The sequence below is a fragment of the Lutra lutra genome, chromosome 13, assembly GCF_902655055.1.
Source record: "Lutra lutra chromosome 13, mLutLut1.2, whole genome shotgun sequence".
Taxonomy (NCBI): Eukaryota; Metazoa; Chordata; class Mammalia; order Carnivora; family Mustelidae; genus Lutra; species Lutra lutra.
In genome coordinates, this window is record NC_062290.1 from 89,893,004 (window position 1) to 89,907,058 (window position 14,055).

Below are 14,055 nucleotides of genomic sequence, written 5' to 3' on the forward strand. Positions count from 1 at the left end.
CCCCAGGGCCCTGAGCACTCCTGTACCTACACACATTGCCAGCTCTGCTGCCATGAGCAGCTTTGGTCCCTGTTGCGGGCAACCCCGAAGCCGGGAGGTTCCCTTCCAGGGGCATCTCTCTGGGGCCCTGGCTTGTCTTCTGTCCTCATATATCACTCCATGCTGGGACAGCGGGAGGCGTGTGGGAAGGGCCTCACTCGAGACCCTCCCTGAAGGCTTCAATGCTTGGAAGGTGAGGTTCAGAAAAGGCACCTGTCCCCAAGCTCGCCAGCAAAGCCTGAGTAGACCCCAACAGTCTGCCTGTCCGTGGCAGGATGGCCAGGCACCCCAGGAGGGAAGGGACCCCATTCTCAGTTCCAGGGCACCGGAGAGAACCAAGGAGAGAGGCCAGCTGGGCTTTGCACCTGTTTCTCATTCACAAAGGTGCTCGCTCAGCTGTTCCATGCTCCTGTGACCCAAGGAACCCGCTTCAAGCCCACAGATGGCCCCGCAAGGCAGCAGGTGCCCCTCAGGACACTGTGGTTCCCACTTACAAATGAGGAATTTGAGGCTCAGAAAGACCCCGGATCCCACAGGCAGGACCGGCACTCGGACTGTTGGTTTAGGGCCCTTCCCACAGATGGCTTCATTAAATGATTGCCTTTTCCTTTGTCAATAACAACTTAACTATTCTTAAAATACAATATTATTATTCATCAATAACAGTAGCCAATCTATACTGAGTGGCATGAAGTATTTTACACACATCACCTCGCTTGATTCTTTTTTTTTTTTTTTAAGATTTTATTAATTTATTTGACAGAGAGATCACAAGCAGGCAGAGAGAGCGGGGGTGGGGGGAAGCAGGCTCCCTGCTGAGCTAGGAGCTTGATGCGGGGCTCGATCCCAGGACCCTGAGATCGTGACCTGAGCTGAAGGAAGAGGCTTAACCCACTGAGCCACCCAGGTGCCCACTTCACTTGATTCTTATAACAACCTTGTGGGGAGGTGGCATCTTTATGCGCCCATTTACCAGATAGGAAAACTAAGGCTTAAGGAATTTAAATAAGTCACCCAAGGCCACACAACCAGTAAATGCAGGTGACTTTGGGGCTGTGTCAACCAGCATCCCGTGGGCTTCCCTCGACAGGGAGGAAGTGACTGGCCACGTCCACGGGTTCCTAAAACACAGGGCTGGCCAGAGGGCCCAGGGAGGACATGCCATGGTGGGCAGCTCTAGCATGAGTGGACGACCAGCTCCTGGTCCTCTCCACACACCATTTGCCCTGAGTGAGTAGTCACTCAGACGAGCAAGATGAGTGGGAACGACCAGAGGATTCTCCCTGAGAGAACACAGGGAGGCACGCTGCCCAGGCCGGCCCTTCCATCTGCTTAACCCTCATCAGGGTTCAGTGTTGTCTCACTTACCTTGAGGGAATGCTCTCCCCATCATTTCTCCCAGGGGGGTTGACTGATAAAACAGGGGGTTCCTCAAGCTTCTTTATTCTATAGGATTCCAGTTCTTTAAATGCTAATGGGAGTTAAGAAAAAAAAAAAAAGGTACCAGCCAAGTAAGTGTGGAAAATGCTTACTTAAATAAAATAGATTCCTTCACTGCAGGACTTCTCAGAGCCTTTACAATGCTCATATACAACTCGACTTTGTGGACAGAGTGGTTCACAGTATGGCCTACTCCCAACAAGCGTCGTAGAGGGGAATGCTTCTTCCCATGGATGTATAAATCAGAAACTGGTTTTTCTTCAGGAGGCACAGACTTATGTACATTTGACAATCTTTTTTTAGTTTTGGAGAAAAATATGGGCGCCTGGGTGGCTCAGTCGGTTAAGCTCCTGCCTTTGGCTCCGGTCATGATCTCAGGGTCCTGGAATCGAGCCCCGCATCGGCCTCTCTGCTCAGGAGGGAGCCTGCTTCTCCCTCTCCCTCTGTGATCTCTCTCACTTCCACTCTCTCTCAAATAAACAAATAAAATCTTAAAAAATAATTTGGAGAAAAATATGATTAAAAAATGACTCAATGAAAATACCCAATTATGTGCATAGATTCTTTTCCCCCCACAGTTGGGATCCTCTTACAGGGTTTTTTGAAACTTTTCTGTGTGTTTTGCGCTGCAAACAGATCTATACCTTGTGAATAGGTTTCCAGCTACGTTATAATTTAATGTCATACAGGATCCCACAGTACAACAGGGGAATCGCTCGTTTGGGATATATAGACCACTTCCGTTTTTTATTGTCATTATTTTAAATGTTGCTGCAGTAACATCTTTGAGGTTTAACATTTGTATAGATCTCTAATCGTTGGCTTAGGATAATTTCCTAGAAGTGGAACTGCTGAGTCCGGGAATATGGGTATTTATTGCCAAAGTGTTCTTTAGAAAGGATGTACCAACTTGCACCCTGCTTGGCAGCGTCCGGATGCCCATTGTCTTGCTCCTATGCCAACACTGGGTATGATTATTCCCTTTTTTTCTTTTTGCCAATTTGTCTTCTTTGATGGCTTGTAAGGGACAGCTTTCCTGAGGACTGGCTACTTGCATTTATTCTTGTGTTGCTTGCTTGGGTTCCTTCCCCAACCTTCTATTAAGAACTCATCTTTGGGGCACCTGATGTCTCAGTTGGTTAAGCGTCTGCCTTCGGCTCAGGTCATGATCCCGGAGTCCCTGGACCAAGCCCGGAAATGAGCTCCCGAATCGGGCTCCCTACTCAGCGGGGAGTCGGCTTTTCCCTCTCCCTCTCCTCCTCCCTCATTCATTCTCCATCACTCTCTCTCAAATAAATAAATAAAATCTTAAAAAAAAGAGAGAGAGCTCATCTTTTTCTTATTGACTTAGAAAGTTCTTGAAATGTTAAAGATATTCACTTTGTCCTGTGCTCGTGGAAAGCATTTTTGCAAGTCTGCCCTCCCGCCATGAGAAGATCAGATTAGTTTATGAGATGTGATCTACCAAAAGCCATCTGGTGCATGAGGGACAGGACTGACCAGGACTGGGGGGGGGGGGGGGGCGTGTCACGCTCCCTGATGGGGGCTCAGTGGGATCCCTCCTCTTCCCCTGTGCCCCCTCCACTGGGCCAAATTTCAGCACGCCCTGCCCCCAGCAGCTGACTCTGTCCTGGGCATCCTTCATTTGTCCCCTGATTCCCCCCAGGCCCCTGGAAAGGAAGGGACTTCCCTAGACACGCCTCCTTATCATATAAAGTGTCACAAACCATGGACCAGGTGCTTATGGGAAGCTGCACCCCAGGGGGACCTGAGCTCGCCTGAGCGAGCCAAGGAAGTTCCGAGGAAGCGATGTTGATGTGCTGCCCACAGAAATATCGCGCGAGCCGCAGGTGCATTTTTCAAGTTTTAGTAGACACTTAAAAGTTAAGATATGAAAACTTTCTATCCCTAACATTACCAGTTCAATATGGCATTCAACTATTAAAAATATCAACGAGGTATTTTTTCCTTCTTTTGTTTTGGGCAAAACTTCAGCATCTCCTTTGGCCTGGCCACAATGCACGTGTTCAATGGCCTTGGTGTGGGAGGGGTCCCTGTGCGGGGTACGGCAGGTGTAGGAGGGCACTATCGTAGGAGGGGAAGAGAGACCAGTCCTGGAGGAGGAAGCCCCATGAGAGGGAGCTAGAGGGGAGTCAGGAGAGAAAATGGCTTTGGGAGAGGGCGGTGGCTGGATTCACCTGGCTCAGGCTGAGGGACAGAGGAAAGTGTTCAACCTTGCGGTCTGTTCAGGGAGCAAAGGCCAATGGCCTAGGTGCAGAGGATGGATGTACAGAGTGGGGTCTCTGGGGAGAGCAGGGGCGTCTCAGATTTTTGGCTGGAGCCAGAGTATAGGAGAAGCCATTTGCCCAAGAAGAGAAGATTCTTGGGGGGTGGTGATAAATGATGTTTCTGGCCTGATGAGTTTAAGGGACACCCGAATGACCACACCCCGTAGCACACTGGATACGCGCACAGAAGACCTGGAATTACGAGACTGGGCCGGAGCTGCTGATCTAGCCGGGGAGGTACCGATGCCCAGGATGCAGGGGCATAGGGAGTATTTAATCCAGACTCTGCCTACCACAGGTCCATCATTTTTGTTCCCCAAGGGCTTTCTGGAAGAACTACTGAGCAAGCTTCTGGGGTCACTGTCCCAGGCGAGCTTATGAACTAAGACAAGGGACTCTCTGCTGAAAGGCAGGGGAAGGTCCAGAGGCTGGGTTAAGATGCCGATTCCCAGGCAACGCCCCCACCTCATTCAGATCTGCCCCTTCTAGATGGGGCCCCGGGCATCTGGGTCATCGCTACGCTCGGGCAGGTGATTCAGGAAGGCACCTTCCCTGGGCTACCGCAGATGAGAGAGATGACTTGATTGAATGTTTGTCTTATTCAAAAGCAACGCGTTAGCGGCAGAAAACAGTCTGTATAAAATACAGGTGAATTTGTGGAATCGGTAGTGATGACGGTGTCACAACCCAGCCAATATCCTGAAACCACGGAACTGCACAGTCTGGGATGGTGGATTTCATGTTATGTGAATCACATCCCATTCTTTTTTAATGCAAGGAAAAAGGCAAATGAAGGCGGAAAGTAAAGGGACTTGTAATCCCACCAATACTGGTAACAAATGATGGAAGCCCTGCAGGGAGAACCTTCAGCTGCTCTTCGCAGGTGTATGTAACTGGTTCAAGTACTTTATACACTCTGGTTTATAACCATCAGGGAGCTGCTCTTGACCGATCCCTGTCCCTGAGGGTTCAGTCGTCCATGCTCTCCCTGTCCACCTTCCCTCCTTAGTGACCTTATCCTGCCATGTGGCTTTCCATTCCGTCTCTACGAGGATGACTCCGCAGGGGATCCTCGCAGCCTCTGTGACCCTGAACTCGAGGCGTCCGAATCCCCTGTTTCTTGGGCACCTCGTCCAACACGGTCCAGCAGGAGCTGGACTCCTGCTCTTGCCACCTCCAAACCTGTCCACTCCCCACTCGACTGATGGACATCCATTCTAACAGTTGCTCAGGTCAAAATCCTTGGCATTGCCTTTGACTTCCTTCTTTGTCCCACACCCCCATCCAGTCCATTAGGCTACCCCACGGTCTCTATTTTCAAACTATAACTGCGTCTAACCAGTTCTCTCCGTGTCCTCGCCTGCCTCGCCGGACCCAGTCACCAGGACCCTGGCTGACCATGCAGCACCCTCCTTTGGGCCCTGATTCTGCCCATTTCTGCCGAGAATCAGGGCTGGGAGCTGCAGCCAAGGGATCCAGTTAAATACCAAGAGATGTGGAGTCTGACTTACCTCCCACCTCTCCCTGGCTCTCCAAGCCCCACCTTGCTGTGCCCCTACAAGGCCACATAAGGGCCGCGGGGCTCCGGGGCAGTGCTCCCCCTTCTCCAGATCATTCCCCACTATATTCCCTGATGAATGGCTGGCAAGGATATGTTCATCCGAAGGCTTCCTAGGGCCTGGGGCTCCCCCCAGGCCAGGTGGTGTAGGGAGGGGAATCGGGAATGGGCCATGTTTGGAGGCAGGAGGGGGCTCTCTGGGGTTTGAGAGGCCCTCCTAGTTCCTCTGGGTACCCCAGGCCCCTTGAAGTCTGAAGACTGTGCTGAAGTGGGGAGAAAAAGAAACCCTGTCCACCACCCCATCCTTGCCTCTTCCTCCCGTGCTCCGTCCACCCCGAGGCCCCCAGCCCCCTCTTTCTCATCAGGGAGGTTTGCTGAGTGACCACTGCAAGTCAGGTGCCTTCTAGATGTTAGAGATACAACTACAAGAAAGACAAGAACTCTGCTCTCAGGGGGTTCACCCTGCAGGGGAGGGGACATGCAGGAAATAAACACAACCTACAAAACAGACTTTTAGTCTGTGGTGGCTGCGAAGGAGAAAAAGCTAAAGCTTTTTGGGACAAGAGAAGTCCCAGCATAAGGACATTGTAGATGCTGACGGCCAGGGGAGGCCATGCGGACTCTCTCTTGCCTCTGTTCATCCAGGTGGACACCCGCCCGGAGGGCCCCTCCGCAGGAAGCACCCCCCACCCCGCTCCCGCATGGAGACCAAAGAAGCAGAGAAAGCCCATCTACCCCGGTCACCCCTGTACTTAAAGCCCAGAGGCCCAGCTCCTTGGGGACAGGGGCAGGCCGGTCCCCACTGGCCCTGGCCCTTCTCTTGGGTTTCAGATCATACCCAGCCCGCGCCTGCGGCCCTGTGCTCTGAGAGGAGTTCTCCCTCGGGTTCGGGCCTCTGCTCCTGCAGGTTTTCGTGGCCTGGAACACGGTTCCAACCACCCCCCTCCCTCCCCGGGCTTGGAGGTCACCTTCTCCCCACGCCGCGGTAGGTATCCCCCAGCAGACATGTGACATCCTGCCGCGCAGTGATCCCCCTACCCCCCCCCACCCGGGACCGCGCCTGTCCCATTCACCCGCGGGTCCCCAGCGCCCCACAAATCCGCGTCGAATGAATGAGTCTCGCCGCGCAGAGACTTGGCCCCATTCACGTCAGATCTTCCGGGCCCTCCCCCGCCCGGCGGCGCCGCGGGGGGCCGGGCGGGGGTGTGGGGGGGGTGATCGCCCCCTCCCGCCGCGGGCCCGGGCGAGGCCGGGGGTTGCCCCTCCGCCGGCCGGCTCGGTGCCCGCGAGGCGGCCGTGCGGCGGAGCGCAGGCCCGGCCGGGCGGGTGCGGGGCGGGAGGTGGCGCCGGGCGCTGAGTGGCGGCTCCGGGTCCACCCCTGGCGCGCCGGTGCGAGCGGGAGGCGGGAGGCGGGGAGCGCAGGGGCGGCGGCGAGAGGGAGCGCAGCAGCGAGCATGTGCCGCGGAGCCCAGTAACCAGGGACGACCGCGGCCACCCCGCGGCCGCGTCGGCGCCCAGCCCAGCGCAGCTCCGCGCCGCGGCGCCCGGAGAGGGCGGCGGCCGGACGGCCCGGGCCTGCGAGCGGCCGCCCCGCGCCCCCGGCCCCGCGCCGCGCCCAGGGGGGCCGAGGCGCCGCCAGTCGCGCAGCGCCGCGCCCCGGAGCCCCGCGCCCGGGCCGCGCGGGCCCGGCGGAGACAAAGGCGCGGCCCCGGCCCGGCTCCGGCTCCGGCTCGGCTCCGGCCCGCCGGCCCTCCGCGCGCCCCGCCCGCCGCCCGCCCCGGCCCCGCGCCTGCCGAGCCGCTCCCGCTGGGCGCCCCGACGGGGTCCGGCCGGGGGCGGGGGGCCGTGGCCGCCGAGGATGGGGAAATCCAACAGCAAGTTGAAGCCCGAAGTTGTGGAGGAGCTGACCAGGAAGACCTACTGTGAGTGCGCGCGCCGGGACCCCCGCCCCGCGCTCCGCGGCGCTGCCTCCGCCCCCTCGCGCCCCTCCCCCACGCCCGGGCCCCCCACCCCCACCCCCAGGACCCCGCGTCCCTCCTCGGGGGCGCGCCCGCCGCACCCCTCCCTCGGCCAGTCCCCGCCCTGCCTCCGCGCGGGCCCCTCCGTGGCCCCCCGGCCGCGCCCCCGGCCCCACACCTGGCCCTATTGTTCTAGGGCACCCCTCCCCACCCCCACGCCCGGGACGCGTGCCGCCTGTCGGCGCGCGCGGGGCCACCCCCGGGCCGGGAGGACCGGCCCCAGCCCCCTACCCCCACCCCCGCGGCCCCTTCTCTGCAGAGCTGTCCGAAAGAGCCGGGGTGTGCCGGGGTGTGCCGGGGCGAGGGGCGGTGGTCGGGGAGGGGGCTCCGGGTGGCGCGGTGGCTGGGGCTGTGCGGAGCAGACTGGCGCGAGCGCAGCGGGGTGGGTGATTCATGCATCACGATGCCGCTGCTGTTGCCGCTGCTGCTGCTGCTGCGAGGTTGGCCTGTCGCCCCCTCCCTGGCCCGGATTGTGTGCGTTGGGGTGGGAGGGGGGCGAGATTTGCCACAGAGCTCGAGGCGGCGGCGGCGCGGGGTCCTGGGCGCCCTGTGGGCTGCAGATTTACAGGGCGGATTCTCCCGTGGCTCTGATCTCACCTCCCCTTTTCTAGCTCTATCTGCCACACTGGGAAATGCGTTGATGGGGGGGGTGGGGAGAGTGGGGGGTAATCTGGGCCATCTCAACAGATCACCGTCGGGGGGACCCCCTAAGAGGAGGGTCTGCGCATTTTGGACTTCTCCAGAGCTGGCCAAGTGTGTCTTTCCACTTGGCCCAACTTCACAACTGTCCTGTACCCTAGCATCTCTGGTTTCTCTATGAAGGACTTCTCCCTTCCCTGCACCTTCTGAGGGGGACACCCCAGCTTGCCAGGAGTTCACGGCACCGGGTCCTGACCACATGCTGTTATTTTGCGGGGGTACGGGGAGGAGGACAGCTGCATGGTCTGGAAGGGCTCCTCCCTGAGTGTCTGACTTGGACGGGGGCACCCGCCCTGGGTGTGGGTTGGAGTTCAGGCCCCATACCTGGCCGCCACAGGGATCCAGCCCCTCTGCACTCTTCCCCCAGGAAGGAGATGGACTGCCAGCCTCCTGCGTGGATGGAAGCCTGGGAGGCAGCTTCTGGTGGTGCATTGCACAACCTCTGTCCCCCCTCCCCCCCCCCCCATCGGTCTTCTGGGCACGTTTGCAGGTCTGGCCAAGCCCATGCTTCGGCTCCCTGCCCCTCGCCCCCATGTGCTTAGAACAAAGGGGGCTTTCCTGAGTGGGCGCTAATCTGCTAGGAGGTACTGGTCCTTCTCCAGTGGCATTCTCCAGCAAGGAGCTCACATCCCTGTAGCTGCTCCCTCAAGCGCAGAAGCTCCAAGGACTGGGACTTGGTCCTTCCTGCTCTTACCCTCTTTCCTGGGAGGTGGGGGAGGAGGACAAGGTGGGGGAGGCAGAAGGTGGCCCAGTTTGGCTGCCGTTCTATGAGATTAGCTGGGTCTTCCCTTGGGCTCTGTCCCAATGTGGGCCGTAGCTGTCCGCAGGCTGGCTGCAGGTGGGACTTCCCAGGCTTCTGGGCCCGGGGAGGCAGAGGGCGCCACGGGCTTTGACAGGAGGGGTGGGCTTGGGTTGCACAGGGTGTCCCCACGCATGAAGCCAGGTTGCCCGCTTCCTGAGCATGTCCCATGCCAAGCTCTGCATCATCAGCTCATAGACTCACCTTACACATGGTGGACACTGCTACCAACTGCATTTGCAGACAAGGAAACTAACACTCAGGGGTGAAGTCGTGTGCCCGAGATCCACAGCCCGAGATCACCAGGCGAGTGTCAGGACTCAAACTCCGGTTCGTTTCCAAAGTTATGCCCCTCGAAAGAGCTCAGAACTCAGGCAGAGAAGTTAGAAGAGGCTTTTCTTCTGTGGGTCCCTGTCTGATTCTAAATGGGAAGGGGTGGGGGGCGGTCATTTTTGCCCCCCCACGCCCCCCCACCCCCCGGCACATCTGTCAGCCTTGGGAGAAGGTGAGTCAACAGGGCTTTGGTAGGAAGGGGTCTGGCGATGCTGAGCCAGCCTGGGCTATTTTTAAAGGCCTTTGGAGATCTGGAACAGTTTTGATCAGAGAGTTAGCTGAGTACTTTCCTCCATAGAACCCTTATTAGGTATGGGCCGGGGGAGGCAGCAGGGGGTTCATCGTCTGTCTCCCTTGCTGCTGCTTGGCTCTGCTGGCACTTAGTAGGTCCACAGATCTTTGCTGATGGAAAGTCTCCCAGCAGGAAAAGCAGAGAAAGCCTCCAGCTTGTCCTAAGGCCCCCAGATGGGCTTCCTCTGATGGGGCCTGGGGCCATCTGCTCTGTGTTCCGGGGGTTCTGTGTCAAGAGAGGAGCACTCAGCAGGGGCCGTCGTCGTCTCCAGGAGAGCTTGTTAAGTTTCAAGTGCATGGCCGGCTTTGCGCTCAGATTTCTCAGGCCTCAGGCCTCAGGTCTGGGCTGGGTCCAGGGCCTTGCGTCCTTGCAGGTGTTTGTCATGCAGATCCTGGTTCCCAGGAGCCCCATCCGAAGACCCACACTGGTTCCTGGGGTCCTAGGCCACCTCGGGAAAGCACAGCTGGTGGCAGCGCCCGGAGGGGAGTCCAGATGTTCACACCTGGGTCATTGCTGGCTGCCGCCCCTCTCCAGCTCTGTGGGAAAGACTGTCCCAGTGGTGTGTGTTTGCGTCTGTGCGTGCGTGCGCGGGGGCGCAGGAGAAGGTCTCAGACACATCTGGTCGAAGCCTAGTGAAAACCTCCTGTCTTTCAGGCTGAACACTGCAGAGGAGATGTTTTTTCCTCTTCTGCAGATAAGATTTTGTACATCGTCGTGTCCCATCGTGCCATCCTCACCCTTCCTGGCACAGCTCACATCCAGGAGCAGCAGGGGGTTCGAGACTACGGGGTGGGGGCAGTCCAGCCATTACTCGGAGAGCAGGAGTCCGTGTGGCTGGCAGTGCAGTTTCTCAGATGCCTGGCCCAGTGTCTTCCAACTTGTGGTGAGGCTGTTATCAACCCTGTGTGCCCAGGCTGTGGGACAGGCCAGCCCCTCCCCGAAGTGACCCTCGGTTTCGTCATCTGCGACATGGGTATGCTCATGGTACTTGGCTCCCAGGAGAAGTAAGGCATCTGCAGGGTAATTTCCTTATAGCCCAATATGTAGCCTTTCGCAAAGGATCCTCCTTAAGGCGCGACAAACACTTGTCAAGGACGTAAGGGTGCATGTGAACAGTTGTCACTCGTGTCACTTGGACTACACGACTCAGCTTCATCTTGAATTGATCGTAAACACATCTTGCCATCAAAGCTCGTCTCTCTGCACAGGAATCTTCCCACAGCCCCGGACTTTGTGCCTGGCCCACAGGAGGCAGAGAAAGTGGGAAACTTGGTGCGCCTGAATCCTAGCAGGTTCTTGTGTTACCTGGTCTGCCCTCACCTGCCGTTCATCAAACGCTCACTCGGGGTTGGGCGCAGACACTGAAAAGGGAAGGAGAGGGATGTAACTCTTGCCTTCAGAGGGAAACCAGCCAGATGGTCCCAGAAACCAAGCTTACGGGGCTCGAGCCGTCTGCTGTGGTCTGAGCTGCGTTGGTTTTCAGGCCTCTGGGCTCCAGCCGGGCAGCCTCAACTAGCAGATACCACCACCCTACCTCCCTTCCTTAGCCTCTCCCCCTGGGGCTCCTGGCACTCTTCAGGGACCCCTCCGACCAGGACTCGGAGGAGGTCGCCTGCTTCTTGTCGCTCTTGGTCAGCCCAGGCTCTGCCTTGACCTTGCTTGCCAACCTTGAATCTCTGCAGCCTTATTCCTAAAGCCCAAAAGGGTGACCGGGGCGCAGCAGCTTGTGGAGGGGAGACACAGCCAGAGGGGAGGTCCAGGCAGCCGGCCCCTAATGCTTCTGCCCCCGCAGAGCTGAGAAGGCGACCCCCCGTTTGCCATCAGGAGTCTGGGGTTAAGGGATGCTGAGTGTCACCCGTTGGGCTCTTGTGACTCTCTGGCTTGGGAAGGGTCACACGAGGGTCCCTTCCTGTAAGAGAAGGAATATTCTCCGATGATCACTCCCCTCCCCCCGGGGCTGCTTAGCCAAAGGGGGCAAGACATGGCCTTGGGGGGAAGCTGTAGCTGATACCCATCTGGGGACAAATGAGTCGGGCTGTGAAGGGCCCCACAGCCAGGCAAGGAATAAGCCACCCAGAAGAGGGAAGGCCCAGAGGGAGGAAGGCGGCTTCTGTAATCCTATGTATCCTGGGCACAAGGGGGTGAGACCAGGGAGGCCCGCTCCCTCTCTCCACTGGAGGTAAGAGAAAGCAGCAAGAGGAATTGATGTTAGGGGTGTTATGCTGCGGGTGGGGGGCGAGGGGTGCATCTGGGCAGGAAACATCCACGTCTGCTCTTAGGAAAGAACTCAGTATCCTGGAGAAGGGGGCTGGGCTCTCAGTCAGGCTCTGTGACCTTGGGCAAGTGACTTACCCTCTCTGAGCACCGGCTCATTCGTCGACAGCAGCTTCCCATGTGACTCCGGGGATCCGATTGGGAGGATGCTTGAAGGTCCAGACTCTGGGCCGGAAAGGGAAGAGGGGTGGTTTGGCAGCAGGGTCTCAGGGAGGAAAGTAGGCCTCCGGGGCCAGAGGGGCTGGGGTTCTGGCTCTTTCCTTGGGCAAAGCCCTTGTCACAGATCTTTACTTCCCTCCTGTGGAAGACGGGCAGCCCAGACCCCCACAGTTGGCTTCGGGAGTGTGTGAAGGGTTTAGTATGGTTCCTGGTTCTGGGGGGGTGGGGACTCTTTAGACTTCTGGTGACTTTGCTCCTAGGATCCTCTGTCTCCTAGAGCAGGGAGCGCCGAGTGGGTCTGCGGCCTGCCCCTTTGTGCTAAGAGACACAGAGAGGCCAGAGGTGGGGCAGGAACTTGGGGGGAGTCACAGAACATTGCCTTCTCCTCACACCTGTTCTGTCTCCTTCCATCTCCAGCCTTATACCGCCCCACCCCAGAGATGCTGGCGGTATGAGGGGAAAGCCCATTTTCTGGCCACCCTGCTTCCTCTCCTCCCAAGGCCAGACCTCCGCCCCTCTGGGCAGATCGTGGGGCGCAGGGGAATGCAGCTGGAGCTGGGCCCGGCTCACAGCACTCCGCACCAAGGGCCCTGAAGGCCATGGAAGGGATCTGCCCATTTTCTGAGTTGGGTGGGGGGCTGTGGAAGGAGAAAGTTAGATGTGGGTGTGGAGAGTGTTCTTATCTGTAGTCCAAGAATGGATTGGAGGAGAGGGTGCTCATGAGGGCCGGGGGTGGTCAGGGTGATGAACTGGTTGTCCGTGGGGAGGACCACAGATTCTGCGTATGTTTAGCAAGAAGATTCTGGGGAACTCGGTATGTAGGTTTCATTACCTTATACATTTGGGATTTTATACTTCTTACTTTCTAACTTTTTTAAACCTGACAGTTGTGAATGTTTGCTCACATCCTGAACTATTCTTTCAAAACATGATTTTTAAGGGGTGCCTGGGTGGCTCAGTCGGTTAAGCGTCTGACTCTCGATCTCAGCTCAGGTCTTGATCCCAGGGTCGTGGGTTGGAGCCCTCGGTTGGGCTCCATGTCAGGCATGGATTCTACTTAAAAAAAAAGAAAGAAAGAAAGAAAGAAAAAAAAGTTTAAAGCATGATTAAAAAAAAATAAAAAGCGTGATTTTTTTAATGGTGTATCGTATGAATGCAATGTTTTATTTAATCCCCTGTCATTGGACAGTTAGGTTCCTTCCTTCCTTTCCTCTTCCTTCTCTTCCTCCTTCTTTTTGCCAATATCAATAGTGCTGTGACAAACATTTTTCTACTCATCTTTGTAGGAACATCTTTGCAATAAGTTTTTGCATGTAGCTCTTCTTGAAGGTACATTCCCTAAGGGGCACCGGGGTGGTTCAGTCATTAAGCGTCTGGACTTCGGCTAAGGTCCTAATCCCAGGGTCCTGGGATCGAGTCCCACATTGGGCTCCAGCCCCACATTGGGCTCCCTGCTCAGCAGGAAGCCTGCTTCTCTGTCTCCCACTCCCCCTGATTGTGTTCCCTTTCTCACTGTGTTTCTGTTAAAAAAAAAAAAAAAAGAAAAAGGTACATTCCCCAAAATGAAACTGGGGAGTTAAAGCCTGGGGACGTCTTAAAAGGCTTTTGATAGAAAAATTGTTAAATCGCTTTCCAAAAAGTATGTTCCCATTTCCATTCTCAGCAAACGTGGATGAGAGGGTGCCTGTTTCCCTGCAATCTTGCCAGCACTGAGTCTTACTGCTTTTCTTGATTACTGCTAATTTTGTGAGGAAGAAGAGAGTAGCTCATTCTTTGTTTCTTTATTTTTTTTTTAAAGATTTTATTTATTTGACAGACAGAGATCACAATTAGTCAGAGAGGCAGGCAGAGAGAGAGGAAAGGAAGCAGGCTCCCTGCTGAGCAGAGTGCCCGATGCAGGGCTCGATCCCAGAACTCTGGGATCATGACCTAAGCCGAAGGCAGAGGCTTTAACCCACTGAGCCACTGAGGCACCCCTACTCTTTCAATGTTCATTCCTTTGATTACTATTAAATAGGATCCTAGGACCTTTGAGCTAGAGGAGGTGCCTTTATTTTACAAATGGAAGAACCAAGTACTGGAGAGATGAAGTGTTCCTCCCAAGGTTATAAGGCAGATACCAGGCAGAAGCCCAGGACTACTGCCTCTAAATGTTG

At 56.5% G+C, this 14,055-nt stretch overlaps 1 protein-coding gene across 1 annotated transcript in view; it reads left to right on the forward strand.

Moving 5' to 3' along the window:
* Positions 1–7,028: 7,028 nt before the first annotated feature.
* NCS1 (neuronal calcium sensor 1) overlaps positions 7,029–14,055 on the forward strand; it is a 50,762-nt gene continuing 43,735 nt past the window's right edge. Inside the window, exon 1 of the mRNA XM_047700058.1 lies at positions 7,029–7,247. Coding sequence (XP_047556014.1) covers positions 7,184–7,247 — 64 coding nt within the window. The 5' untranslated portion in view covers positions 7,029–7,183. The remainder of the gene's footprint in view (positions 7,248–14,055) is intronic.